Source organism: Hypomesus transpacificus, chromosome 3 (genome assembly GCF_021917145.1).
Source record: "Hypomesus transpacificus isolate Combined female chromosome 3, fHypTra1, whole genome shotgun sequence".
NCBI classification, from domain to species: Eukaryota; Metazoa; Chordata; class Actinopteri; order Osmeriformes; family Osmeridae; genus Hypomesus; species Hypomesus transpacificus.
In genome coordinates, this window is record NC_061062.1 from 15,033,218 (window position 1) to 15,060,563 (window position 27,346).

Consider the following 27,346-nt stretch of genomic DNA (forward strand, 5'->3'; position numbering starts at 1 on the left):
TGTTTGTTTGTTTGTTTGTCTGTCTGTCTGTCTGTCTGTCTGTCTGTCTGTCTGTCTGTCTGTCTGTCTGTCTGTCTGTCTGTCTGTCTGTCTGTCTGTCTGTGTCTGTGTGTGAAAGCAGGTAAAGACAGGTACCAGATGGATGCAGAGGAGTGAAGCTGCAAAGCCTACATTGGAATATGGCTGAATGATTAAAGACTGCAGCAGTAACACAAATAAAACAAGGAAACAAAGTAAAGGCATCGACAGTCCAAGAAAAATACACTTTGTCTAATCAAATATGTACGGTATGTTTAAAATAATACAAAATCGAAACATGCAAGTCAGTTTGAGGAACTCCTGCGTAGCTCACAGCTAGTTAAGGCTTGATAATGAGTTTGCTTTCCCATGGAGGAGAGGTCAAACAGGGCTTACCTTTTCCACATATCCTCAACAGAAGAGACAGACAAGAACACAACCACAACAGAGATAGACGGAGAGATGAGGAAAAGTAGGAAGGAGACAAAAGAGAGGAAAGCTTTGATAGATATCTGGACTACAAAGTGTCCGTAGCGTTAAAAGTACATCTCAAGTGTTTTCTTTTTTCGTTTTCTTTTGTTTGTGTGTTCCTCTCTCTCTGTCGTCTTTTCGTGTTGGTTTGTTGGTTTCTCTTTTCTATCCTAGAGTAAACTCCCTCACTTCATGAAGAAGTACTGAAGCAGGAAAGCCATGAGGACGGCCATGGCGGCGAAGACGCATACAATCAGCGCGGCGAAACGCTCGTCGCTCCACGCCAGGCCCGACCCTTTCCCCGTGTCCACGGCGCCGGCCTCCCCCGGTGACGCCGTCTCCAGGCGACGCAGGGTGAACAGGGTGGAGGGGCTCAGAGGGCCGCACAGTTCCTGACACGTATCCTGGCAACGACGGCAGGCGCCGACGCGGAAACGGTAGTCTGTGTTGCCTTGGAGACCGGAGATGTGAAATACGCCCTCCTCTCCCTTAAATACCTGGAACAAGAGTAAGGGAGACTTTGATTGGAGGAGTGTGGAATATCTAAAAGCAAGTATTCTGTTCCTAAACAAATACTTTCTAAAGCATTAAACGTCAGAGATGAACCAGCAAAAACGTCTTATTAGAAATGGTGTTGACTCTTCCTAACTTAATCAGTTTTAAACCATTCATCCAAGTTAAACCTGCAGGTGTTTTCATGTTAATTTGTCCTTAAATGTCACAATTAACATAGCACGGTTCATCGATTCTCCACTCCAGTAATGTGACAGTTTAGAAGCCATACATAATGAAGAAAAAAAAAACAACAGAAAAAAACATTTAAATACTGTAAAAAAAAAAGAATTCAGAAACTGAATTTGTTTAAGGTCCTTCATTGGTAAACCTCATTTTAATAGACCACTCAATCAGTTTTATCAGTGCGCCCACAAATACACACACTTGTGCTTGCATCCACATACACAATCAAATTCGCACGCACACAAATGCACACACACACTCAGACTTTGTGTGTCCTGTGGGGACGTGAGTGTGGAGATGACAGCAGACACTAACACTCTGCTCCATCACTGACAAACACCACGGAGCCCCTCAGGGGGCTGGAGTTAGTCAAAACCAATCCTAAACATATTGCAATTACGTTTGTGTGTGTGTGTGTGTGTTTACATTAGTATTGGCTCTCTAAGCTCCCCTGTTGCTATTCTGTATTTTTGAAACGAAATCATCCCCTCTAAATGTAACGTGTGTGTGTGTATATGTGAGTGTGTCCTTGTGTGCACGTTTGTGTGTAAGTAGGAGTGTGTGCGTGCGCACATGGATACAAGCGTGTGCATACGTAGTGTGTGTGTGTGTGCGTGTATGTGAGTGTGTGTATGTGTGAGTGTGACTGTGTGTGTGTGAGCGTGTTTATGTGAGTGCGTGTGTGAGTGTGTGTGCGTTCTGCTGTGACAGAACGCCCTTCAGCCCTTTCTGCTACCAAAGACCTGCTCCTCTCCACACTTCCTCTTACTTATTACTTTCCTCATATGAACTCTTAGTGAGACACTTAAGCAACAGGTGAATTTCATAACCACTTCTTATTCCAATTCACACACACACACACACACACTTTGCCCTTCCTTCAGTGTTGGCAGATGCTACCTCCTATTTCTCTCTAATTTAATATCACAGAGCAAAACAATTATTGAGACAAATCTGCAGCTGCCATCCTAGCAAGACACTCCCAAAATGTACACTGACAGCAAAACTTTCAAAATGTCAATCGTCTCGGAGCGCTAATTCTCATTAAAATATATCAATCCTGTCAATAGAAAGTGCTACCAGAGAACATATTGAGTTCCTGGTTTTCTGTGTGTGTGTGTGTTACAGAGAAAGGCTAATGGATACAAATGTATTAAAATATGGATAAAAATGTTTTCTTTCCGGTTTCCTCCTCTTCTTCCTTAAAAGCAAATTGTGTGTCTGTATGTTTGCATGCATGTGTGTGTGTCCAGGTAGCTCACCTGTTTGTACTCAGACTCTCGTCCCACGAGAACCTGCAGCACGTAGCTGACAGGGTCTCCTCTCATTGGTGCAATTGTCTCCCATGTGACCTCACACACGTTACCCTCCATCTGATGCACTTTGGGAGCTGTAGGCAGAGGGGCACAGTTGAATGATATCATTCACACCCAAACGCTATATCTTGTGCAGCCTATCAAATGCAGACAGTATATTTTTCTTTTTCACAAACACATAAAAAAGATCCCTATTTTGGTCTTATATCTGTCTCTCGCCCCTGCTCTCTCAGTCACCATCTTTACATTGACATGTTATTTGTGTTGCAGATGCTTTTGTCCGAGCGACATATAAATAGCGCCTACATAGAAAGCATCTCTTTCTCCATCACCCCCAACGACCCAGCGGGACGCACACACGCGCACGTCCCTGCCCCCAGTGTACCTCTGAGCGGGGGGGGCACAGCCTTGCTGGTGGTGAAGGTGTGTGTCTCAGAGGGGGAGCCCTCCCCGGCCGCGCTCACAGCCTGGATCCGGAAACTGTAGCTGCTCGACTCTGTCAGGCGCTGTACCTTGTAGGTGTGGCTGGAGCCGTGGTAGATGGGCACAAACCTGGAGGGAGGGGGGGAGGGAGGGAGTTTTTTTTACTCAAATCAATATTACATTTACCAAACAAACACCTGTTGGTAACCATTTTTGTATTTCAATGACAAACAATGACCAAACATTGGTATTCCAATGTTTCTATGCGTGTGCGTGTTTATCTGTTTCGTTTCTAACTGTTTATTATAATAATTGTACTTATGAAGGAAATACTTTGATTATTTAGAGAAAGACACATGGACAGACAGACAGGGACAAGCAAACTGTGGCGAAGTGAAGGCTTCCTCTACCCAGGAAGTAACCAGCTGTTACCCTGTGGCTGACACCTCTTAGTGCAGTGCTGTCGCGTACGTTATATCCAGGCATACAAATGCCCACAAGGTTTTTCTGTATGTCCCATGATAAACATCAGCAGTGGTACACAATGGTAGACTTGCTACTTCATGCTAGACTACACCACTTATTCAGCCTAACTGAGAGCGCATAAATACACTTGAACATGCTTTAACTACGGCTGAGAGCACACTTCACCACAACAACAATCAAGGGAAACATCCTTATATCGCCATGGTTCCATTTAGACTTGGGTAGCAGAGCACATTCTGGTATGCTTGTCTCCTCATCACTTCCTGCTGAACTGGGATGCCGTCCTATTGAACTGATGTTCCCATTTTCAGCAACGTTGTCATCTTGTGTGTGTGTGTGTGTGTGTGTGCGCGCGTGCGCGTGTGTGTAGTACTGTTCACTAATCATAAATGATGACCCTCGTGATGTTGTTGACAGGACAGAATGGCCGGGTCAATTAACACACATTTAGCATCAGCACCTGCGATAAACAAACTCTTTCATACACACATACACACACACACACAAAGATAACAACATTGCTGAAAATGGGAACATCGACAGCATCACGACAGTAGGAAGGGAGGTGACAGAGGTAACCAGAGGTAAGGATGTGGAGCCGAGGAGTTTGTTTAGGTGTGTGTGTGTCTGTCTGTGCTGAGTAAGCCTCAGACAAAAGGCGTCAAAGAAAAAAGGAGTGGACAGAGAGACAGAAAAATGGAGTGGATGAGAGGACTGTGGAGAGAGAGAAAGAGGAAGAGAGGCAAAACCCAGAAGCCGGATGGGAGGACAGGGGAGTGACAGGAAAGTCCGCACACACTGTCATTCGGCTTGAAAGAAACGAGGGAGGAGAAAGGAGGGACGAGAGAAGGTCGACGAGCAGGAGAGTGGTATTGGAGACCTGTTCTACAGCTTGCGACCTTGCTTCAGAGCACGGAGGGAGCGAGGGAAAGCAGGGAGAGAAAAGAGGGGAGGAGAGCTCTGTCCCAGGTGTGTCTGTCGGGATGGGGCTGAAATCCCAAAGTGAATCAAGAGGAGCGGCAGCCGAGCCTTGCTTCTCCGAGAAGGTCATTGGACCAAAATGAAATATTCAATGAGATAATGACATTTGCAATGGGACATCTGATATCCATGTGTTTCTCCCCCAGGTCTCCCCCTCTCCTCCCCCTCTCCACCCTCCCCCTTCATCCCACTCTGCTTTCCTCTCCCCCACCCTTCCCTTTTCATCCCTTTCCCAACCCTCCTTGCCTCCACACAACCCTACCTTTCCAACCCCTCTCTCTCCACAGCCCTCTCCCCCTCCTCCTTCCCTCTCCTCCGGTCTTCCTCAACCTCTCGGTGAGGTCCACCTCTATTTGCATCCTAGTCTCTGGTTACCATGGCACTGACCATTAATAAAATCCCAGGTAATGTGTGTGTGTGTAAGTGCTGTATATTCCTATCCGTTCTACACATATGCCACCCCCATATCCAGCCAACCAGCCAGGCAGCAAAAGCTGTTTTTGCAGCCTAATGCATCGACACTTCAATACAGCAGGGGGCTGGTATGAATCAAAGCCATCACCAGTAATCCCACCAGCTCTCAGACTAAAATATAGCTGTTACTGAGCTGTTCTGTTCCTGAGCTGTTCTGTTACTGAGCTGTTCTCTTACTGAACTGTTCAATTACTGAGCTGTTCTATTACTGAACTGTTCTATTACTGAACTGTTCTAGCTTAATGAGCCATAGACTTATATTGAATGAGCACAGGGAGAAATGGCTTGAGTTGCCTGCCCTGTTGTAGCAAGTTTAGCACATCGTTGTCACACATACATGAAATGTTGTTAATGTTGTTTATTCCCGTTATTTTAAAACAGATTTTATTTTTCGTTTAAAAGGTTCATGACATGATGGCAAATACTATATTATGTTAAGCACAAGCATAGATTGTTGACATGTCTATCTGGAGCAAAGACGAAGATTAATACTTTAACTGATAACCACAATAGGAAATTGTATACTTTTAAATAATATTAGTCTTGCCTTCAGAAGCTTCTGTTAAACACACCTATTTTTCTTTTTTTGATGGTGTCATCAAGCTAGACTGCTTTTGTGGGACAATGAAGGTCTTCAGTGACTCTATGTTTCACCCCGTCTTGTAGCCTATATAGTTCTGTTAATATGCCCCTTTCAAAGGGAAATGTTCAACAAAGTATATGCTATTTAAGCACTCTTCTCAAGCTTTTATTTATTTCATTATTACCAAGTCTTGTTAGATCACGTTATATCCATTAATAGGCGTTTGGTTTTGTAGGATGAACATATAAAACCAGTGACGATTTCTTTAAGACTATAAGGGAAGCTCAGCTTCCCCTAACATTTAAAAAAATTAATGGTCAAATATTTACTATTGTGTTGACATTTTAAATGCGTTAGAACACGTTCATATCGAAGACGAGTTCGTTCAGAGACAGCTACATTAGCTGATTAGCAGGTCGACTGACTGATTTCCTTATCATATATTCCCATAGCGCAACAGTACATTTCCCTGTTGAAGCTCTGCTTCCATTGACTTCAATGGGGCTGATTTGAACAGTTATTTGCAGTGCTTCGAAACAATGCGGCCATTGGATAAATGCTGCCATTATGTCGCGCCCCAGACGCTCAGCGTCTCTGAGGGTGAATGGAGGAGTGGGCTGGCCTGGACGCTGGCCTTCTGCGTGATGATTGGAGGGTCTGTTGAAAGACAGCATCTCCTTTTGATTGACAGCGATTTTGTACTATAAAACTCGCCGAAGCTTTTCAAGCCCAGTCCCATCACGGATTTGGAACTGTAGTTGAAAGACAAACAGCTGAAACTGACTTCTTGATATTTGCTTGGCTAAACTGCTAGCCAATTTTCATCATACATCACATTCAGTTCAGTTAGCCTAATTCCACATTTCCTTCGTGTTTATTTTTTTTTTCGTTAGATTGTTTGTTTTTTCATCCATACAGTAGGCTAGGCTAGTGTCGTTGGGGTGAACTAGCCAGTGAACTGAAAATGTATGATGTAGGCCGAAAATGAGCTTCCTCTCTTTGAAAGACCAGCAGCTGTCACTGGCTCATGAAGTTGTAGTAATTGACTTTAGGCAACTATCGTACTGTGTTAACGTTCAATCACCATGGTAACTTGATGACACATTGAAGATGTCATAAATGCATTCCCTGTTTATAAATGACAAGCATTCGACTTATACTCAGATCCACGAACACATCATATGAGAAGGTAAGACCTCGATCCTAAATTAAACATGTAGGCTAATTTAAAACATTTGTTTTAAATGTACTTTGAATATAATTGAAAAACAATCATATCTGCGCTCATAAACACATCATATGAAGGTTATATTTAGATCCAAAATTAAATAAGTAAGCTACTTTAAAAAACACAAATAAAATCAATTTTGAATATTTGTGGCCGCGGCAACGCAAGAACCTCGCAAACCTCGGTCAAAAGACGGCCAAATTCATGTTTGCATCTATTGGTGGAACGCCAAACAATAATTAGGATATTCAAAACTTTTTCACAATGTTGGACTTTTAGTCTAAACATAGCAGATTTACAAACTGGCTCTTTCCAGTTTAGCCTCCAATACAGACCATTGTTCTACGTCATAATGAATAGAATGTTTAGTTGAACGCAGTGACGTCCGATATTTTCTCTACACAGTAGCACAGCTTGTACCTATTTTTATGCATCTTTCATGAAATATCTAATTTTCAATTTATTGTGAATGTAGAAAAGGGACAATGAATCCTGACAAGAAAAAATACAAGGTAGGTCAACCTTTCAACACTGATTATTAAAACAGTAAACTGATATGGCTGTCCTGATAGTTTGTGGAATTAACTCAATATATAGTTTGATTGTTTCACAGAAGAAGCCTTCTGAAAGAGACCTTGAGGCAGATAAAAAAGCCACAGTGAGTCCAACTGTCATCATAAAAACTTATTATTACGATTATTCTTTATTCGCCACACAATTACATATTAACACGTATTATATTGAGTGTTGAAGGTGACAATGCAAGTCACTTAATTGTCTCAATGTTCTCAAAGGCCTCTGGGGAAAGCCTTTCATCTGAGTTTGCTGCCAAAGGAGACTTCAAGGAGACTTCAAATCAATCTTCCAAGACGGTGGGCAAACCTCAGAGGAAGACCTACGCCTGTGTCCTGAAAGAGGCCGCAGGGGGCTGGGAGAAGATGGCCAGACGGACCTGTCGGATGACCGAGGAGAAGCATCAAGACGTCCTCAGGTCAGCTGAGGCTGAGAAGCCCACTGCCAGAGAGAGGTATCTGGCCAGGGAGGTGGAGAAGATGAAGGTGGAGAGGATCAACTTTGAGAACACAATACAGAAGCTTCACCAGAAGCTCCTGGCGGAAGTGAAAGCTCGTGTTCAAGGAGAAGAAGCTCTGGCCAGGGCTCGGACTACCCTGCGACGCCGCAACGCCGCCAAGATGGAGGCAGAAAGAACCGCCAGCCTCGCAACAGCAAACTTGGTGGACCTCGAAAGGGCCCGACAGGATCTGGAGGATGGTTTGACCTCTCACCTCAGAGACTGGGAGAAGGAGAGGGAGGAGCTGACATCTCAGAGGAACCAGGCGGTCGAAGCCCTGAAGTTGTCTGAGCAGGGCCTCACTGTGGCCACAGCCAAGCTGGTGGAGGTGGGAAACATGGCCCCCAAACCAGCTCAGTTTGGGGGAGAGTTCCAGACGGAGCTCTCTAGCCTCAGAGCTGAAATCTGGGCGGCTCAATCTGCCAGAAAGACGTCCGATGCTAAATGCAACATGACCAGGGCAAATCTCATCACACTGGAGAGGAACCTTCGGGCAGAAATTGCAGAGAAGGATGGGAAGATCTTCGTCCTCTTCAGTGAGAAGAAGGAGGCCCTCCAAGTGTCGCAGAAGGCAGAACAGGACCTGGAGGCTTTTAAAGCCAATCTCATGAAGATGGCCGGTGTCATGACCAGACTGCAAGTCAACTTGAGGGAGAAGGACAAGCGCTGCCATGATCTGGAGAAGGCCCTGGACGAAGTTCAGGATGAATCCCGTCACATCAGAAAGGAGCTGATTGATAAATGTGCAGAGATGGAGGCTCGAGAGAAACAGGCTGCAGACACAGCTGTGGAGCTGCTGTCTCTGCAGAAAGTGGCTCACCAATCAGCAGCAGACCTGAAGGCTCTGCAGAAAGTGGCTGACCAATCAGCAGCAGACCTGAAGGCTCGGCTGAAACAGGCTGAGCAATCAGCAGTAGACCTGGAGGCCCTGCAGAAAAAGTCTGAGCAATCAGCAGCAGACCTGGAGGAGGCTCTGCAGAAACAGGCTGAAACAAGGTGCCAGTCACAGGAGACCCAAACCGAGGTAGTCCAGTCGTGTCCAGGGCCTACACTAATAATTTTTGTGCATAGAAACAAGCCTTCTAATATGTCCTGTAATGCATATTGGAGTGTAAACCCTGCATGTTCCCTTGTGTACTGGGGTCGATGTGTTGACACTTTGTGTTTTTCAGAAAAGTTTGGGCAAAAAGAATAAGAAGGGTGGCTGCTTTGGCCGCATGATGTTCTGGAGAAAATCCCAGCATGCATAGGGGGATGTTAACACCTTCATCCACCACCCTCGCCTCCTCCCTCCCTACAACCTTCCTCCACCACAAACCACCATCATCTCTACCCTCCTCCACCACAACCACCATCATCTCTACCCTCCACCACAAACCACCATCATCTCTACCCTCCTCCACCACAACCACCATCATCTCTACCTTCCACCACAAACCACCATCATCTCTACCCTCCACCACCACAAACCACCATCATCTCTAGCCTCCCTCCACCACAAACCACCATCATCTCTACCCTCCTCGCTTACAAACCACTATCATCTCCACCCTCCTCCACCCCAAACAACCATGACCCTTACCGTGCACACACTAGACATACATCATCCTTACCACTATCCACCCATCTGACCTTATCCAAACACAAACACACATATCCTTAATCTCCCTAACCCTTGATACATGGCATCATGCATATCAACATTCTTGCATGCTGAATAGCTCAATAAAAGATGCCTCCCAAAACTTGGGGTCTTGCTTTTTCCTTCCTCATGATAGTGGCGTAAGCCTGTGTACAAGGGATGAAACTGACCTAATAGATAAACTTTCCATGGAATCACATGACACGGAATGTGTTCAAGACTGATAGTTACGAAGCTCTGTGTGTGTGTGTGTTTGAGGCACACAGCTGCACAGGTCAGCATGAGACTCGGAATGAGCGGGATGGTTGTCATGATGACACACAGCTGGCTCTTGGCTCTAGGGCACGATACCTGGCACCTGAGGGTCCCCTACTACCCCCTCAAAGCACTCCATGACAACGCCTTCAAAATGCTTTATCGACAAACATTTCGCTTGACAAACAGCACCTCTCTATACAACTGAACACAAAACAAGACGTCAGTGATATTGTCAAACCACAGAAAGTCCAGCTCACAGTGCTCTCGTTGTACAGATCCTTACTAATACTGTACCCCAGTGTTGTTTTATACCAAAGCCTCCTGCGCATTAATGATGTAAACAAATCACACCCCACACAGCCTTCACTCTGTCTCCTCACTGCTCACTTTCTCACACTCACTCATTCTCTGTCTCCCCCCCCAGTCTCCGTTACTTTAATAACCACATTCATATTAATAATTCATAATGACAATCTCCAGGTTAAATTAAGACAAGCGGCTTGACAGAGTTAGAGTCAAAACCCAACGGGAAGATGGTCACAACTTCTTCCAACCCACAGCAGAAACGGACGTAACAATATTCGGTGTTCTGCAGGCATCAAACTAGTTTCATTACTACGATACAGAATGATAGTTCTCGGTTCTGCACATACATACATACATACATACATACATACATACATACATACATACATACATACATACATACATACATACATACATACATACATACATACATACATACATACATACATACATACATACATACATACATGTGTGTATGGTGTCAGGACAACAACCTCTCTCTTAACATCAGCAAGACCAAGGAGATGATTGTGGACTTTAGGAGGCGGCAGGAGGAGGATCCTGCACCCCTATTCATCAATGGATCGGAAGTGGAGAAGGTCAGCTGCTTCAAGTTCCTCGGGGTGAACATCAGCAATGACCTCACCTGGTCTGTTCACACGGACAAGGTGGTCAAAACGGCCCGTAAGCGCCTCTTCTTCCTGAGGAGACTGAAGAAGTTTGGTATGGACTCAGTCATCCTTACTAACTTTTACAGATGCACTATAGAAAGCATTCTGACTGGTTGTATCACAGTGTGGTATGGGAGCTGCACAGACCGGGACCGCAAGGCCCTACGAAGTGTGGTCCGTTCTGCTGAGTTCATCATCGGCAGGAAGCTCCCAGCCCTACAGGACACCTACCACACACGTTGCCTTAGGAAAGCCAGCAGGATTCTAAGAGACTGTTCCCACCCATCCTTCAGTCTCTTTACCCCGTTGCCTTCTGGCAGGCGTTACCGCAGCATCCGGTCGCGCACACGCAGACTGGACAACAGTTTCTACCCAAGGGTCATCAGGCTTCTCAATGGACACTGATATGGACATTTTTACTGCACACTAGTCACTTATACACTGTCACTTTCAGCTACTGGTTGCTCTTTCAGTAACATTGCACTACTGTACCTCGCCACCAGGCTCCTGTTTGGTCATTGACAAAGTCACTGATCTGTAAATTTGCACTACTGCACTGTACTCCATTTAGGTTAGATTAGTTTATAGGGTTGTAACAGGTTTTTTTTTTTTTTTTTTTTTTTGTGTATTAGGGTTATTATAGCGTACTATTTATTGTTATCTGTAATTTAGGAAGTTTTAGTGTTAGGGTTAGTATAGTCGTTTATTTATTGCTATCTGTATATTTAGGAAGTTCACTTATCTAAGCTCAGCATAGATGTAAATTTGTTCTGTGTACTTATATGTTATGTTATGCCAAGTGCTTGCGTTGTCTTGTCTTAAGAATTTCAGTGCCCAGTCTAACCTTGTGTTGCTCTGTGCACCTGACAAATAAAAGACTTGAACTTGAACTTGAACATGTAACGTCAGCTGGGTTGCAGAACACATAATAACAATAAAAAATTTAGGTCGAGACAAACTGGAGACAGAGAGGGAAACATTCCACACCTGGACACGTGCGATCACTCACCCTGACCCCACCAACCCCTGGTCCCAGTGGCGATTTTTTTAAGACTGCAAGGGAAGCTCATCTTCCCCTAACATTAAAAAATGATCATGTTTAAATATTTACTATTATGTTTACATTTTAAATGCATTAGAACATGTTCATATCGAAGACGAGTTCGTTCAGAATCAGCAATGTATATTAGCAGGTCGACTGCCTGATTTCCTTATCATACATTCCCGTAGCACAACAGTGCATTTCCCTGTTGAAGCTCAGCTTCCATGGGCTTCAATGGGGCTGCTTTGAACAGTTTTTTTCAGTGGTTCGAAACTATACGTTCATTGGATAAATGCTGCGATTATGTCCCGCCCCAGACACTCAGCGTCTATGGGGGTGAATGGAGGAGTGGGCTGGCCTGGAAGCTGGTGATTGGAGGGTCTTGTCATCTTGGAAGACAAAAGTAGCTGTGTCTACTAATATATAAGTCTATGATCCAACGTTAAATATGTTCCGGCGTGTTCCGGCTCAAATTAAGTCCTGGTTCTCTGGACCAATAGAGGGGTGCCCCTTAAACATGTCACCCCAACACTGGGAACAAGCCCCTGTGCATAGACATTACATCACTAAAACTCCTTCTCATCTCTTTTAGACCTCCTCTACTTTAATGTCTCCATCTTCGCCCCCTCCCCCTTCTCACTCTCCTTCTGGTCACTTAGCATCAGTTTGTCTCGCTTAATACATATTAATAGAATAATAAGAATCCTCCTCCACCCTCCTCGGGCTCTCTCTGTCTCACTTACTCTTACTCTCTCTCTGCTTCCTCCATCTCTCTCGATCCCCCTCCCTCTTTCCCCCTCCTTCCATCTCTCTCTCTCTCTCTCTCTCTCTCTCTCTCTCTCTCTCTCTCTCTCTCTCTCTCTCTCTCTCTCTCTCTCTCTCTCATGTCCTGTCTAATGAAAAGACAGCAGGGTTGATGAATTCATGCTCTTATTAGGGTCGCTCCAACCGCTCTCACAGTGAGATCCCTCTGGTACATCTAGTTACTGCTGTACTTTCCACACACATACACGCACACAAAATACATCCGCACACACACAAATACACACCCACACACACACAAATACACACGGAACGTGGAGGTAAAAAAAAAAAAAAGAATGTGTGTGCCCATGGTGATAGAACTGGCTCTCATGTCCCTGTCTGGAACACGAGAGAGTTGGAGGTTGACCATTGGAGCTGCACAACCAGGGACCTTCCCCAGCGAGCTGGAGTTCTAGAACTACTCTCCAGAGGTGGGTTGCGGGTTCTAAAGCCAGTTCTGAGCAGGGTTTCCAGGTAGGGTGACGGGGCATACCTGTGGTTCTTGTCCTCCATTTGCAGAGTGTAGACCGTGTCGTCTGCCAGCAGAGCGCGTGTGTGTGTGTTGCCGGGGTTCTCTCCCCACTTCAGCTTCAGGCTTTGGGGGCCCGCTGCGGAACATTCAAGAGGTGGAGGGGCTGGGGGAAGGGGGCGTGTCCTTGCCAGCAGGGGCGGGCTCAAGGGGCTGCAGCCAATCGCGTTTACCGCCTGTATCTGCACGCTAAAATACAAAGAGAGAACAAGACAGAGAGTTGGGAGGTGTGTGTGTATGATTCCATCCACGCATGGATTTGGGGTGGATGTATACACACTCACTGTCAACTCACTTCAACATGTGATGGACAGCGACACATACTTAACCACATATGTGCCCACACACAAATATACAGAAACATCCACTCTAGCCCCCCCACCTTTACACACACTCTCACATATACACCCCCTGACTAAACACATTTAACGGGCTCTTTGATCAGGTAAGAGAAGTCATCTTTGTTGTTGACCCCCCCCGATCTTCCTATAAGGAGCTCTTCCTCTCCTCTTCCTCCTCGCATAAGGCGATGTTGTGGCAGGTTTCTATCCCCCTGCTCCCCCTATCTCTTCCTTCCTCTCCTCCTCTCCTTCTTTCTCTCCTCGAGCGAGGGGTTGTTGTGGCAGGTTTGGACCCCTCATCCCCTGTTTTCCTCCTCCCCTTCCATCTCTCCTCCCCCTCCCTCTCTCTTCCCCTTCTTTTCCTCCCCCCCCCCCCCACCTTCTAGGAACTGCCACAGTCTGATTGGCTGATTCATCAATTAGCCACAAGAATCCACTAGCGCTGTCTACTGTCTGACATTTGAACAAGCACACACACCGTAACCTTTCGGTTACAACACACGCGGTTACACACGCACACACTTCGAAACACACACACACACACGCAAGGGCGGATGCATTTGCGTGCACACAGAAACACACACACAGACACTCACACAAACATGAATGCAGGAAAGCACATGGAAACACACTTTCGGGAAAGGACAAACTGTTAACTTTCCCTGCTAACCTTTTCTGTTATTATAATACTACATAACCACACACACACACAAACACACAAGGCTAGCTCCATCTGTCAGTGTGGTAATTAGTTACACATGGACAGACAATGGTTGAGTGGTTTAGAGAGACAGAGATGAGAAGGGGGGAGATGGAGAGAGGGGGACAGGGAGAGTCTGTGTGTGTGTGTGTTTCAGTGTGTTGGTTTAATTCTTACCTTTTATCTCATATCTTTTATCTTTATCTTATCAAATAATGAGATCAGCTCTTGTGTTTCTCTTTTCTTTCCATCTACAGCACAAAACTGAGTCTGATATGCAGAGAAACATTCATAAGAAGCAGCTCTACTACCATCTTCTCTCTCTCTGTTTTTCTCTCCCTTCCTCGCTCTCAATCTTTCTCTCCTACCCTCTCGCACTCTCTGTCTAACGCTGTTCTTTTCACTCTCTCTAGTCAACACAATCATCATCAATCACACACACGCATCCACGCTCACACACACAGTAAACAAACCACTTCAAACCATGAAGAAGTATTGAGATCAAATCTTTTCTGAAACACACAAACGAATGCTTGTGTTTGTAAAGGTTCCTGTATATATGGATTGCAATTACCTACATCCTACAAACACACACACACACACACAAGCACAGGTACAAACATCCAAACGCCATCAGTCCATTGAGTGGGTAGTGTTCCCTGTTATGTAAGAGAGTGACATGAGGACCATAACCACAAACACAATCAAGTCGTAAGCTACCTCTCCCTACGCTGAAACACAACACACACAAAGTCTCACCCACTCCAACTATTCAGATTTGTAGAAGCACAAACACACACAGGCTGATGATGAGTAGTGGTTGTTTACTGTTGCTGCACCTTATCAGTGATGCATTTATAAGCACTTCTCTCTCACTTTCTCTCTATAACACGTTCTCTTTTGTATGTGTATTTGTGCGTGCGTGTGTTTATTTACATTTGTGCGTGTGTACGTATTTATGTTTGCGTGTGTGTGCGTGTATTTATTTTTGTGGATGTGTGTGTGCATGTCTGTACCTGTACTCGCTGTCTGGTTGCAGGTCCGTAATAAGGTGAGAAGTTCCCGTCTCCACGGTGATTGTCTGCTCATTGAGGGTGATGATGTAAGAGGTCATCTCTTCTCCATTGTTGCTTGGCTCCTCCCATTTGAGGAAAAGGCAGGTGGAGGGGGAGTGGCCCAACTCTGAGGGGTTGTGGGAGAGGGTGGAAACCGGGTCTGGACTGGTTGGTGGGGTCTGGAAGCACACCTGTTCACTGTAGGGCCCCGCCCCTGCCTGATTCACAGCCTGTGAGAGAGAGAGAGAGAGAGAGAGAGAGAGAGAGAGAGAGAGAGAGAGAGAGAGAGAGAGAGAGAGAGAGAGAGAGAGAGAGAGAGAGAGAGAGAGAGAAAGAAAGAAAGAAAGAAAGAAAGAAAGAAAGAAAGAAAGAAAGAAAGAAAGAAAGAAAGAAAGAAAGAAAGAAAGAAAGAAAGAAAGAAAGAAAGAAAGAGAGAAAGAGAGAGAGGAAAAAGCTTATTATATATACTACCTTTCATACACAAGGTCACAAAATACATCACAAAGTAAAGCTGTTAAAGATAAAAGGTAAAACCCATTCATTTCCAGTAATAAAATAAAAAGTTTAGCACTGGTGTTACATGTTGAAATTGCCTCTGTATCACACATATAGGTCGTACCCCAAGTAGCTGAAGGTTAAGGTTGATGGACTAGGCATTGAACTATCATGGATGTCTGACGTGAAATCAAGATGAGTGACTAAGACGATGACACACTGCGCAGTTAATCACACACACAGGCACACTCCACACAGTCTCACACACACTCCAACACACACATACATACACCCACACACACCCACCCACACACACATCAGTGTGTGTGTCCTGTTTGTCCTCTGATTCCGATTACATAAAGCTTATAAATGAGCTCATAAACACAACCATAAGCGTTCCAGTTAAACTAGACATCAGTCTTAGGGCAGGACAGGGTCCTGACAGAGGAATGGGTGTGTAGGTGTGTGTGTGAGTGTGTGTGTGTGTGTGTGTGTGTGTGAGAGAGAGAGAGAGACAGAGAGAGACAGAGAGAGAGATAGGAAAAAATAATAATGTTTACCCTTCTAGGTAGGCTAGGTAATATACCTAGGTAGTATAAAGTGAATATACTTCAACCTTAAAATGACCTTAACTCTTTTCTGTGTATGTGTGTGTGAGTATGTGTATGTGTGCTGGTAAACAAAGGACATTTTACATTTTGGAATTGAAGATATATATTTTCTTGGTCATCACAAGTCAAGTGCTATTTCTATAGGATCACATGGGTTGGGGATAGGAGTTAAGGGGATATGAGTTAAGGATAGTGTTTGGAGCTAGGGTTAGGTTTACGGTTATCAGTTAGGGTTAGAGTTAGGAAAAACAGGATTTTGAACCTGACTGAATTGTGCGTCCCTTGACGAACAGCCACACCAACGTGTGCGTGTAGGTGTGTGTGTGTACCTGTAGCCTGCAGCAGTACTGAGTAGCAGGAGTCAGCTCCGACAGCTCACACTGTGTTGCGCTCCCACAGTAGACGACATCCATGGACGTGTCCTCCCTCGCCCACTCCAGACGGTACTCTGAGATGTCGGAGCCAGAACCTTCCGGGCTCTACGGAACACGACGACACAAGAAACTTAAAACGCACACGGCAAAACCCTGTATCTGTACCGAACACGGGAGAGCACACGAGGACTCAGAGGCAAGGTAGAAAGAAGATGACACACCAGGATTTAGGACACCGGAGAACAACAGGAGACTCTTTCCTACTTAGACAAGCAAGGGGAGCAGATTAGCAGGTGAGGGGATGGGTTTAGGAAACACCAGGCCCTCACATCCAATCTCTGCCTGGAGAGCTCAGGGGGAGGTCATCAGGGGACAGGATGAACAATAAGAGGATTGTGGCAACTCGAAAGGGAATGAAAAGCGTGGCTTTGTAGGGGCCGGGCCAGCCAATCAGCAGCTTGTCTCATCTCCGAAAGCGGAGGTGGAGTGGGGCTGTGTCATCGTCAAGGGGTGGAGGACAGAGGAACAGGATCTTATGGCCTCCCCCTCTTCTCTCACCTGGCTTCCTCTTCTCTCCCTATCCTCCTCTCTCTCCCCCCTCTTTCTTCCTATCCCCCTGAAGTGTACTGTGTACCGTGAAAGGGCTTCTTCTCGGAACGTTTCTTGTCTATCGTCTGCCTTTTGATATCAAGGGGGACTTACATAATGGCTTTGTTAACTCTAGTGGATCCGAGAACCCCTTGTACACGTCTGTGTGTGTGTCGCTCCTTATGTGTGTATGCATGTGTGTGCGTGGGTCTTACCTCCCAGTTGAGTGTTATGCAGGTGTTGTTGGTGAGGGTGACGACAGGCGCCACACACTGGCCAGGAGGACCTGCTGCAGTCGTCACCTCCGCAGGCTCAGAGTACTCTCCGAACTGAGTGAACGCATGCACACACACACACATATGCACACAAACACACACACACACACAACACACATACATATATGCACACACACACACAACACACACACATATATGCATACACACAACACACATGCACACACCCAACACACACAAACACACAACACACACAAAAAGATCAAGTCGTTTGTCTGGGACAATAGAAGCTCCAAATGGGAAGCATTAGAGACATAGATAACCACAACAGATTGGTGGGAGGGTATGTTCTGCTGCCTGGATAATCACTGCCCTGCTGGGACACTGCAATTGTTTGTCTCACTCTCTTGTTTTGAAGGTTTTTTTTTACCCTCCCAATGTCTGTGTGTGTGTCTGTGTGTGTGAGAGAGCGTGTGTGTGTGTGTAAAAGACTGTGTGTGTGTCTGCTTGTTCAGACAGCCTGTCTGAATGCTAACCAGGTCTGAATGGTTCAGTCTGGTCCCAGAAACTGGCTGATAAACCAATCGATTAAGAAGCAGAATGAACACTTCTATGGCCTGTCTGTCAGTCCGTCTGTCTGTCTGTCTGTCTGTCTGCCTGCTTGCCACCAACAACTGAGAATGTCTACATGTGTATTTATATGTATGCAAACTTGTGCGTGTGTGCGTGTTCATGCGTGTGCATACGTGCACATCTCACCCCAGCCTCGTTGGCGGCTCGCAGTCGGAAGCTGTACGTGGCTCCGGGCAGCAGCCTACCCACGGTGCACTGCAGCTCCTTCCCCTGGTACTCCTCCCGGGGCTCGCCCTCTCCCTCGCTCATCTCCAAACTGAACACACACTCCTCGCACACACCCTCGGAGACAGGGGAGTCTGGGGGGGGGGGGAGGAAGGGGGGGGGGGGGGAAGGGTGGGGGGAGGAAGGGTGGGGGGGAGTCAATATGTCAGTGTGTGTGGGGGGGGGTTTGACTTTGTCAGATCCGCCACGCACGCAGGGAGGCGTAGCTTGGCAGAGGGCCTGGCTAAGAGCAGATGAGCTAATGCTAACAAGCTCTAATGGAGTTGCATTAGCCGGAGTTAGCGTCTGATTATGCTGCATTCGGGCTGAATTTAGAGGACGAAATTTGCTTCGATTAGAGCTGGCTCGTGTGAAGCAGAGAAGAACCAGAGGTTATTTTAGCCTAGTTCAGCCAAGCTGTTTGCCATCTGAACCACACTGCATGTCACCCTGTGTGTGTGTGTGTGTGTGTGTGTGTGTGTGTGTGTGTGTGTGTGTGTGTGTGTGTGTGTATGTGTGTGTGTTTGTGCGTGCACTCACCCCATTCTAACTGCACTTCCTTGTGTTTGGCTTTACCCACAATCCTTGGTGGCTGACAGGGTCCAGGTGGAACACTTAGTGTGCGGAGTGGAACACTCACGGTACACTGTGGCACACAGAGACACACGAGAACTTTACAGGACAATCAAATATAAGTACAGGGACATTGGAATTATTTGCTGCTGCTCCTCTTGACCGTTTCGTAGCTGCCTGTCTAAACCTATAATAAATATGTCATGAAAATGTCATGTTTGCCATATATGTTGTCCCACATGTAAGATATATGGTCAATATTCATGACAGCTAGGTGAAGAAACCTGATGATTTGTGTCTTTTCCATGGAACAGAGAGAATGAAAAACAGAGGAGCAGAGAGGATCATGGTAAAAAAAAGAACCCAGAGGAGCAGAGAGGATCATGGGAAAAATAACCCAGAAGCAAAGAGGATCATGGGAACAAGAACCCAGAAGCAGAGAGGATCATGGGAAAAAGAACACAAAGGAGCAGAAAGGATCATGGGAAAAAGAACATAGAAGCAGAGAGGATCATGGGAGAAAGAACCCAGAGGAGCAGAGAGGATCATGTTCACCAGGAGAGAGGGAGAAAGAACCCAGAGGAGCAGAGAGGATCATGGGAAAAAGAAGCCAGAGGAGCAGAGAGGATCATGGGACAAAGAACCCGGAAGCAGAGAGGATCATGTTCACCAGGAGAGAGGGAGAAAGAACCCAGAGGAGCAGAGAGGATCATGGGAAAAAGAAGCCAGAGGAGCAGAGAGGATCATGTTCACCGGGAGAGAGGGAGAGAGAGCTGAGGTGCACGTGTTACCTGGCTGTGGCCCCCGGTGCTGATGCTACACACACGCAGGCGATAGGACGTCCCGGGGGTCAGACGCTCACACACACACTCTGTCGCCGGCCCGCTGTAGGCCACCTCCCATTGGCTCGCTGGGCAGGGAGAAAAGAGATGTGACTTAACACACCCAGGCTCACACACACACACACACACACACGCCATGCACTTACACTCACACTGATTTGATAACGCTTTGTATGACCTTGTGTTTAAAACCATTGTGTTCCTGTCATGTTCTCTGTTCATATATTTTAAAGTGTGAATTCCATGAGTGGTAGCTATTGTCTTTGGAGTGAAAAGGGCTTGTCTCATTTATGACTAAACACTTCACTCTAGTACAAGGAAAAGAGAGAGGTGGGAGAAAATACAATAAAAAACGGCGTCAAGTTAAGGACGGCGAATTTGAGCACAGTGTGTTCTAAGGTACGTTATGTTGAAAGAGGCATCCTGGACTCAACTAAAGATCTCAAAGGGAAAGAAAGGGAGGGAGAGAAGAAAGAATTGCATGGTGTTTGTATGTGAGCAGTGCGTACCTTCAGAACAGCCCTGGGTGATCTCCAGCAGGTATGTCAGACTGTCAGAACCCCCGTTGTCCTGGGGAGGATCTGTCAGGGGGAGCACAGTTGTGATGTCACCAGAAAACCAGGAAGAGATGTTACTAAATACTGCTTAATGTGTACATAGTGTGTGTGTCTGAGCGTGTAAGTGAGCGCATCTGAGGGTGAAGGTGTACCCCAGGAGACGGTGAATCCGTAAGGCGTGGCTGCAGTCACACAGGGAGTGGATGGTGGGCCGGGTTTGTCTGGACTGGTGTTGCACACTAGAACCTCACTGGGACTACTTCTGCCCTCCATGTTCGACACTATCAGCTGCAGGGAGAGGGAGAGAGAGAAAAGAGAGAGAGAGAGAGAAGGAGAGAGAGAAAAGAGAAAGAGAGAGAGAGAGAGAGAGAGACACAGAGAAGCGCAGGAGATTGTCAGTAGAATAGAGCTTCATCCACCCCACAGCCGCAACCAGGGCACCACAGGGTCATGTCATCCTACTCTTCTTCTCTCTCCCCCTCGCTCTCTTTTCTCTCCCCCCTCCCCCCCCCCCCCCCCCCCCCCACGCCTACTTGTGTCCTTTCCCTAATCCCTGACATTGCTCTCCTGTTCTGTCCATCTCTTGTTTTCCTTTACATTAGGCCCTCCATCGCTCCGGCTAATGGGGAATCCATTTGCTGTTCTCAGAAATACAAAAAAAACAACAGGTATGTCCGGCTCTGTGTGTTGCTGCTCTGGGAGTGTGTCTGAGTAAGTGCGCATGCTTTTCTGTGTGTGTGTGTGTCTGGATGTGTATGGATTAGTGCATGTGTGTGCGTTTGTACATGTACATGTGTGAGTGTATTTCTGTGTGTTTTTCAAGTCTGTGTGCAGGTGAGGATAAAACTTGGTTAGCTGACCAGTATGCTGACCAGTACACAGTGTCCACTTCTAGCAAGCCACAGCGTCAAATGATGTCTGCTGTGATGACTGGTGTGTGTGTGTGTGTTGGGGCTGAATGGCAGGTGTTTCTGCTGTGGCTTAATAGCTGCTTGGTTGGAAGGACTGTCTCCAGATTACACTGAATGGGGGAGGACTGGGTAGCCGTGGAAACAGAAAGCGTCTGTACTCTGCTTTGGAGAAGGACAATTGGCTGTCATTACACGCGGATGCACGCACACACACGCACACACACACACACAAACACACACACACGCACAGAGGTCTTACCCTGAACTTATACTGTGTGCTTCTTTTCAGGCCCTGTACAGTACAGGTTAGGTTTTCTCCAGTGTACTTTGGATGAAAGTCTGTTCCCTGTTTCAGAGAGAGAAACTACAGTTTGTTAGGGTGGTGTTTGAGGAGGGAGAGAGAGACAGGGAGTTAGGAGGGGAAGAGAGAGACATATGGATAAAGACAAGAGACAGACAGCGATGCGTGTGCGCTCTTTCGTGTGTGAGAAAGAGAGGGAGACATAAGAGAGGGAAAGACAGAAATACAGTTTGACAGTCGTGTGTGTGTGTAAACATGTCTGTATGTGTTCCTGCCCCAGGTGAGCACGTGTGTATGTGTGACTCACGGTGTTCTCTTCCTGGATCTCGAGGGTGTATGTGTGCATCTCCTCGTTGGCGCTGCCGTCAGGGCGCCCCCACTCCAGGGTGATCCAGGACACCCCTGCCCTCACCAGCCTGGGGGCCAGGGGCAGGGCGGGTAGAGTACCAGTGGTGTGGAACACCACATCCGGACTGAAACCACTGCAGCGCAGAAGGGGGGGGGGGGGGGGGACAGGGAGAGAGAGAAGGATAGGATGGAGGGAGAGTGGTGGAAGACAGAGGAGTATAGGATGGAGGGAGGGAGAGAGGCAGGCGGGGAGACAGGGGAGGGAGACAGAGAGACAGACAGAGGATAGGTAGAGAGAACAGGAGGAGATTTGGAGTGAGTGAGTGGAAAAAGAGAGACATGAGTGATGAATGTGGGGGTGTGAGCGTGTGTCCTGCACCAGAGGCAAGGAGAAATACATTTTCCAACAACTTAATGTACAAAAAGACAGTTGCCCCCCCCCCCCATTCTCTCTATTTGCTGTCGCCCTAACAACCATGATGGTGACAGAGCATGGGAGAGGAAGAGAATAGGGCCAAACTACTCCCTCTGCATTCCAAACGGTTGGGACCAGATACTGGACTATTGGGACTGTGCAAAGCTGCAAGGGTGGAGGGTGCACTTTATTTCACTGACCTAGTGCACGTGTTTTAAGCTCTGCAGTGCTGTGTAGTGTCAAAAAGTACTATGTACTGTTAGCTAGTGGTACGCAGTTTCATGTGGTATTACGTATGGTTCTGCAGTGATGTGTAGTGTTATGTCGAGTAATGTAGCACTTTCTACTGTTATGTAGTGATGTGCAGTGTCATGTAGCACTATGTACTGTTATGTAGTGATGTGCAGTGTTATGTAGCACTAATTACTGTTATGTAATGATGTGTAATGTTATGTATCACTACGTACTGTTATGTAGTGATGTGTAGAGCTATGTCACCTACCTGGTGCCCATGTCGTTGTGTGCTGCCACTCTGAAGGTGTAGCCCACCGCAGGACACAGCCTCGACAGCTTACAGTGTCTCTGGCTCCCGAAGTAACATTGTCTGAAAACACTGTTCTTCTTTCCCTGTGGAAGAGAGGAGAGGTGTGGCGAGAGTAAAGGAGCAGGAGAGGAAAGGTGGCGAGATGTGTGGTGTGGAGTGGTAAGAGTGAAGGAGCAGGAGAGGAAAGGTGGTGAGATGTGTGATGTGGTGTGGAGGAGAGGAAACAAAATTGGCTCATTTAAAGAGAACAGAAGTTCCAGGGTCCACTGTAGCTCTCTGTAGAGTTTGATCTGCACAGTCTGGATCTGGATCAGAGTTACTTACCTCATCCCATTCCAGCAGGTAATTAGTAATTTTGGATCCATTGTCATTTGGTGGCTGTAAAAGATAGATATTTGTCATTTTAGTGAGTGTTATTGTCAAACTTAAACAGTGAATAAAGACGAAAACAATGTTTTATGTGGCAAGTTATGGTTGTGAAAAAGCCTCAAAAGGAAGTTCAAATGACCACCCCGACCCTAATTCTACCAATGCACGTGTGTTTTGTTATGCAGGTTGTTTGACGTACAAAAGACCATCATAGCTCCCATGCTGAACCAACTGCAATAATAACTGTACAGAAATAAACCATGTTTGTGCATCGGCGGAGTGATGAGTTGGGGTCATCTTAGTTCCCGTCCATAGAAAAGCTCAAAAGCTTTATAACGCTAATTTCACCCTTAGTAGCTGAGAACATGGTACTGTACATTTAAATGCAGGGTGAGGAACAGTGTGTTTGTGTTGTTGCATGCACGTGCGTGCACGTGTGTGTGTGTGGGTGTGTGTGTGTGTGTGTGTGTGTGTGGATGAGTACTCTACCTTCTACTGCAGGGTAAGGAAAAACTTTTTTTTGTGTTTGTGTGTACCAGTAATTGCGTGCTTGTTTGTGTGTAGATGCACGTTTATGAGTGTGTGTGTATGTGTGTGTATGTGTGTGAGTGTTAGGGTGACCAGACGTCCTCTTTTACCGGGACATGTCCTCTTTTCGAGACCTAAAAAAATGCGTCCAGCAGGGATTCCAGAATCGTCCGGGATTTTGCCTCGTCCGATATTTGTGTTTCTCTGGGTCTTTCACAAACTATTTATTACGCCCTTACAATTTTTGGAAAGGGTATCTCCCTCATGTTCCACCTTCTTGCGCGACCTCTGACAGTAGAGACTGTCATTGGTCGACCGCTTTCTTAGTGTTGCCAGATGCACAATAATTATCCTCCAAATACAATAAGTTTGAGCCTTTGGTACGATACTTCGCCATTTCCAATCCGGAAATGGTGTGGGTAGCGGCCCAAAAAAATGTGGCAAAATCCTCTGCAATATTCTTCTGTTGGTATTCACTCTCGTTTTGAGCTTCAAGTGGGATCAGCTTGGGCGTGCTGTATGTTCCAGAGTGACCAACACAAACATGTTGGCTGACTTGCGACAAATCCTGGTTAAGGAATGGGATGCCATCCCACAGCAGTGTGTGACCAGGCTGGTGACCAGCATGAGGAGGAGATGCCAAGCTGTTGTGGCTGCGTATGGATCTTCCACACGCTACTGAGGTGTAAAATGAATAAAGTGTAAAAATTGCCAATATGTGTTATTTTTTCCTTATTACTGTGGGAGAGTGCAATCATCCAATCCACCAAGCAACTCAAAACGAGAGTGAATACCAACAGAAGAACATTGCAGGGGATTTTGGCAAATTTTTGGGGGCTGCTACCCACACAGTTAGCTGTGTTGCTCATTCCAAGAATGCACGATCCTTACAAGTTCTACCTCGTTGTAAAGGTGACTAATCAGGCTTTCCAATGATATAAAATACAATACCAATTGGTATTATTGAAGTGTAGGAATAATCGACCGAAATAACGCTTCAGAACTTTTTTTGAGGGGTTTATATCAGGAGCACTGAAAAGTGTCTTAATTTTCTTATTTTAACATGTGGCAATATAAAGAATGTATTATTTAGAATGTTTTATTTGTTATCATTATTGCTTTAATATATGGACAAGACACATTAAATACATTAAATGACCACTGAAAGCCACAGAAGCCCTGGACTAAATGCCACAAAAAAGATTTGTTTTACATTAGCACTTTGCAATTTTGTTAAGGTTTACTAAATAAATGATCATATATCCTATGTCGTTTGTGTAATTTTAGTCATTTCATTTGGGACATTTGTATGCATTTACATGGTGATGGTGGGGCATTCAATAAACTACCACCACCAAACCTCGCCCCCCCCCCCAGTCCCCCTGCCACCGCCACCGCGACAAAGTATCATCTTTTTCACAAACTCAAATCTGGTCACCCTAGTGAATGTGTGTGTTTGTGTGTATGTGTGTATGTGTGTATGTGTGTATGTGTGGGTACCTTCCACTGCAGGGTGAGGGAGCTCTTGGTGCGGTGAGACAGTTTCGGGGGGGAGGGGGGGTCTGGGATGCTGCAGTGTGTAGTGAAGGACCCAGCCTCAGAGTACACCCCTCTCACTGAGTTACACACTGCTGACACTCTGCAACACACACACACACGCACGAGAACACACGCACACACCCAACAACACACACACACAGTCACATTAACACAACCTGGGCTACACTATCAACACATGCCCATACAGATGTTTCCAAGTGTGTATGTGTGTGTCTGTGTTCCTACCGTACGTGGTAGTCCGTGGCAGGCCTGAGGTCTCTCAGGCTACACTCCAGCTCCTCTCCGCTGTATATGAGGCGGTACTTGCCGTCTCGTCCCTTGTCGGAGAGCGTCACCTCGTAGGAGCATGCGACGGGAGCGCCGTTCCCCAGCCTGTTCACCAGCCCGACTGGGGGGTTCCAGGAGAGACGCACGGCCCGCGCCTGCACGTTGCACACCTGCGACACACAGACACACAGGTCCGACACCTGGGACGCAGGCTATACACACACACACAATTACGTATTGGTGTGTGGGAGGTTGAGTTTTCTGGGGAATGTCAACATGGATCTTGTTTTGCTAAGACCAGCCAGTGTATGTTTGCGTATATGTGTGTGTCTGAGTGTCGTTGTGTCCAGGGATAGTGTCTGTGTAAATAGGTCTTCTCCAATCTTCCATCTCCTCACCCTCAGCAGTGCTCCAGAATGACTCAATGACACCCAGCTGAATAGGTGGCTGGGTAAAGGTGTGTTTAAAGCCAATAGCTCCATCTATCATTCTGCTATCCCCTTCCTTGGGTCTCACCACACTAAAACACGGCCACCTTATAACTCAGTCTGGCAAGCTCTGTCTGCCTGTTCATCTTTCACCCCCTGTCAGACACACACATATTCCCTTCAGCACGGCCTATATATTCTAGACTCAGTGATTGTCCAATCGACTCCTTTCTATCTATGCTTCGGCATTGGTTGGGCAATTCATCACCACCACACTCCAAGTCCATCTCAGGAGCAGTGGTTTCACAGCACCAAACAAACACACACACACACACGCACGCACACACACACACACAAACACACACTCTCTGTCTCTCTCCTGTTCTGAGAAACCTGGGAGGACACCGCCCTCATGTGGTGAGATTAGAGTATGCAGGTCGTGATCTCCCTCTGTGTGTTTCCAGTCAATGACTGTGTGTGTTTATAAGTGTGTGTTTATACAGTACCAGTCAGAAGGTTGGACACATGGAATGGGAAGGCGTGTCCAAGCTTTTGACTGGTACTGAAAGTGATGTGAACAACGTGATACTTTGCCAACCGGTGTTTTGCTTGCGTGTGTGTGCATGTGTATCTGTGTGTGTATCTGTAAGTGTATCTGTGTGTGTGTGTGTGTGTGTGTGTGTACAGTACCAGTCAAAAGTCACCTTTGACTGGTACTGTAAGTATGTGTGTATATTTCTGTGTGTGTGCATGTGAGCGTATGAGCGTGTATTATTGTGCGTGTATTTATGGGTGTGCGTCAGTGTCTGTTTTGTGGTGTAAGAAATACAGAAATATCCTCCACGTGTTGTGCTCTCCTGAAGCTGTCGAAGCAGGCCATTTAAATGCACATCGCTCTGAAGACAGATAGACACTGGTGGGTTTGCCCTCTGTGGGGAGACTGAGTGCGGTGTGGAGATGGAGTGGAGAGGAGAGTGGAAGAGAGGAGAGGGTCTCCTCAGGTTCGCAAACAAGACCGTGTAGGCTTTAGGTTCGGCCTCTGAAACAGCGTGCTTGTTCTTTCATGTGGATGTGTGTTTATACGTTAGCGTGCAGTATGATATGTATTGTGTGTGTGTGTGTGTGTGCATGGGTGGCGCTAGGGAGGGGCTAGCAGGCGCTTCAGCACCCCCAAGAAAGACCAAAGCACCCCGATAGCACCCCCAAAAGTATAGCTCATTTATTAATAGTATTTATATATAATATATATGTAATTGCGCAGCTCCCCCTGTCAATGGTCTAGCACCCCCTCAACACCGGCATAACAAATTATCTGGCGCCGCCCCTATGTGTGTGTGTGTGTGCTGTTCTTGACTTACCTGTGGTTTATCGATGGTGGACAGCACGTCCTGGACCCTCTTGGCCTCAGTGTCGTGATCTGAGGATGG

General features: G+C 46.4%; 1 protein-coding gene across 1 annotated transcript; it reads right to left on the minus strand.

The window, feature by feature from the left end:
• Positions 1–45: 45 nt before the first annotated feature.
• fndc3ba (fibronectin type III domain containing 3Ba) lies at positions 46–27,346 on the minus strand (the record flags this gene model as incomplete). Its single annotated transcript, XM_047051983.1, has 19 exons — positions 46–986; positions 2,490–2,617; positions 2,929–3,095; positions 13,007–13,231; positions 15,100–15,368; positions 16,574–16,723; positions 17,422–17,535; positions 18,199–18,371; positions 18,817–18,922; positions 19,641–19,759; positions 20,201–20,272; positions 20,401–20,536; positions 21,419–21,505; positions 21,768–21,942; positions 22,726–22,850; positions 23,092–23,145; positions 25,165–25,303; positions 25,450–25,661; positions 27,278–27,346. Coding segments are annotated over 19 exons (2,832 nt in total), but the record flags the coding sequence as incomplete, so codon positions are not given.